The 3,295-nt window shown below is 52.5% G+C and overlaps 1 protein-coding gene across 3 annotated transcripts in view; it reads right to left on the minus strand.

The window, feature by feature from the left end:
- MFSD9 (major facilitator superfamily domain containing 9) overlaps positions 1–2,032 on the minus strand; it is a 12,469-nt gene extending 10,437 nt beyond the window's left edge. Inside the window, exon 1 of one of the 3 annotated variants that reach the window (XM_014523608.2) lies at positions 1,642–2,032. In XM_014523608.2, coding sequence (XP_014379094.2) covers positions 1,642–1,962 — 321 coding nt within the window. In that variant the 5' untranslated portion in view covers positions 1,963–2,032. The other 2 variants (XM_014523607.2, XM_025213185.1) reach the window with 2 other exon arrangements.
- Positions 2,033–3,295: the final 1,263 nt, after the last annotated feature.

Raw genomic sequence — 3,295 nt, forward strand, 5'->3', positions numbered from 1 at the left:
AACCAAACCTTAAAGTGCCACCAGCGAAACCGGAAGTGCCATCAGCTTCTCTGTGCCACTGCTGCATACCCCCTGGGGCCTTCCAAAGTACCCCCAGGGGTATGCAGTTGAAAACCCCTGCCCTAGAAGAGAACTTAGTCCCCTGCTTGCCCAGGGAGACAGTGAAATCACTCAGACTCTGCTGCTCCAAAACGTTCCCCCTTCGTAATCCCATTACACTTTAGGGAAGCACAGGCTGACTATGGGCAGTCTGGGTCAGCCAATCAGGACTTTCCTATGCATTGCTGCCATCTGTCACCAGGCAGACTAACAGAATCTGCAGAGAAAATTGAGATATGAGCAAAACTCAGCGCTCCCCCCACCCCCTGCAATGTCAGCACCACAAGCTCTCCACTCATCAGGGCCTCAGCTTTCAAATGTTCGTACCCACAGCTCTGGTGAAGCTTCTCTACCCTGAGAGCAGCCCTAGGAGCATTCTCCCAGGTTCTTCGAGTGCGTGTACGCAGCCCTAGACTATACACGTAGACCCAAAAGCTTTGCAAAGCTGGTACAAATATATTTTTATTCCCATGAGGCATGTGCTGGGCACTTATGCCTGATCTTCAGAGACAGGCTGCCTGACTGACGGAGCTCTGGGTTCCAGCCAGGAGGGGCTGACTAGCTTGCGCCCACAGGGACCACTAGTTTAGGGCTCTCCATCCAGGGTGTTTAAGCCCCCCGGCTGGCAGGCTAGTTCGGTGTCACCCAGCTTGCACGGCTCCCCAAGGAGCTGAACAAGAGACGTGGGGGGGGGAGGGGAGGCGGGGCATGGGCGCTGTCTCTCCTTTGCTGTCAAATCCCTGGAGCCAGGGGTGGCACCGCATGCCAGGTTTTGCCAACTCTCATGATTTTTGATGTTGTTCCTAAATGCTATTCATCTAGAATGTGAAAAACTTAAGCTGTCTTATTTATATCTATATAGTTGATATGTCTATATAATTTTTATAATAGTAAAATATTTATCAATAAATTTGCAAATATTAAAATTTACATAAAGTTAATATACAGTTGGTAATAAATGTATTAATAGCATATTGAAACTTACTTATACAATATTATAAATGTTAAATATTATAGATATACTAAATATCATATATATATTTTTATATATACATATATACATCTATTCAAGTACTTGGGATTGGGCCAGAGAAGTGGCCTGCCTCAGCTTTTAAAGTCCCTGAAACTCCCCGGAGAAAGATCCTTGGCAAGACACCCCAACGGGGCTCAATCTCCCTGCGCGGTCCCTTTAAGGGCGGAGCTCTCGGCCTTGCCTCGCTCTGAGGTCACCGGCAGCACGTTCCAAGGGGGTAACCTTGGAGGGGACCAGCTCTTCGCTCCCCCCTTCCCCCGCCAGTGCTTCATGGCGAGGGCACGGAGGATGAGCTCCACCACCCATGTCACGTCACTGTCACCCTCCCGCCTGGCCCCTCCCTCCCGTCCGCGGTACCCCCCGCTTGGGGAGGTAGAGAAAGTCACGTGATCCGCAGCCCCGCCCCCATCCCGACAGGCAGCGCCCGCAGCTTTCTCTCCCCGCGGTGCGTCACGGAGGGGGCGGGGCCAACCGCAGACCCCAGTGGCCGCGTCCGCGTCCCAGCTCACCAGGAAACCCACGAAGTACAGGCACCGCACGAAGGGCCCGGGGCGGTGATGAGCCTCCCCTCCCGGCGGTCCGGTAGCCCCCATCCTCCGGGCGGGGTACCGCACGGGAAAGCTGGCAGCTGCTGCGGCTGCGGGGTGCAACGCATGCGCACTGCGAGCCCGGCTTGCTTCAGAGGCAGGGGGGAGGGAGAGAGTGACACACACGGGAGGGAGGGCGCATGCGCAGTGCAGGCTGAACGCCCGGTAAGCACGAGATGGGGATGGGATGTTGAGGTTGGCCGCATCGCATGCGCAGTGCGGCCGGTTTGTATCGCGAGGCATTGCAGCATGGCTGGGGGGAGGTGGGGCTGAGCAAGGGTATAAGGATGCTGCAGGTACTGAACTGTTCAGAGCATTTTTTTTTTTTTTTTAGGTTGAAATAGGCTCAGATGCTCCTAGGAAGGGAAATACAACTCGTGCAATAAAAGAAGGCAGTGCACTCAGTGGAGATACTGGATGATAGCACAGGGGGGCTGGAAGGGCCCTGGGAAGGGCGTCTAGTCCAGCCCTTGCTCAGAGCAGAGGGTCTCCAATTAGACCATTGCAGCTTGGGCTTTGTCAAGCCAGGTCTTACAACCACCAAGGATGGAGATTCCACCATCCCTTTAGGTAGCCTGTTGCAATGCTCAACACCCTCCTAGTGAGAGAGTTTTTCCTAATATCCAACCTAAACCTCCCCTGGCTGCAGCTTGAGACTTTGCTCCTTGTTCTGTCATCTGTCACCACTGAGGACAGTCTAGCTCTATCCTCTTTGTTACCATCCTTCAGGGAGTTGAAGGCTGCTATTAAATCCCCCCTTTCAGTCTTCTCCAGACTAAATAAGCCCAGTTTCCTCAGCCTCTCCTCCCAAGTCAGGTTCCTCAGCCCTCTATCCATTTCATTGCCCTCTGCTGCGGTCTCTCCAATTTGTCCACATCCTTTCTGTAGGAGTCGGGGGGAACTGGATACAGTTCTCCAGATCTGGCCTCACCAGTGCTTAATAGAGGAGAATAATCACTTTCCTCAAACTGCTGGCTACTCTCCTACTAATGTAGCCCAGTATCCATGGCAACAAGGGCACAGTGCTGGCTCCCATTCAGCTTATTGTCCATTGTAACCCTCAGGTCCTTTTGTGCAGAGCTGCTGCCCAGCCAGTCAGTCCCCAGTCTGTACTGGTACATGGGATTGTTCTATCCCAAGGGCAGGACTTTGCACTTGTCCTTACCAAGCTTCATGAGAGTCCTTGCAATCTGACCTGGAGCAGATGGGGAAGAATTTCTTGAATCCAAACCTAGCACTGTTTCAGAACCCGTGAATAAACCCACCAGGTAGATGCCTAAAAGGTTTCTAACTCCAGTTGGGAGCACCAGTGCAGCCCAGTCCAAACTCCAACCCTTAGTTGTGGTCAATGTCAACACTTTTCCAAGGGGTATGACCTCTCCCTCCCCACCCCAAAGTCAATGCATGTGTGAGGGAAAAAAATCTTTCTGGCCCCCTAGATACCAGCAGAACCCTGAAAGGTCTAGGAGTAGGCAAGATGAGATTGAAGTATGTTGCCAGAGCAGTCTGGGAAGCATGTCCTGCCCTCTGTTGTCCTCACATTTTGCAGTGCTTGCTTAGACTAAGAAGGGTTTTC

The sequence above is a fragment of the Alligator sinensis genome, unplaced genomic scaffold (genome assembly GCF_000455745.1).
Source record: "Alligator sinensis unplaced genomic scaffold, ASM45574v1 scaffold680_1, whole genome shotgun sequence".
NCBI classification, from domain to species: Eukaryota; Metazoa; Chordata; order Crocodylia; family Alligatoridae; genus Alligator; species Alligator sinensis.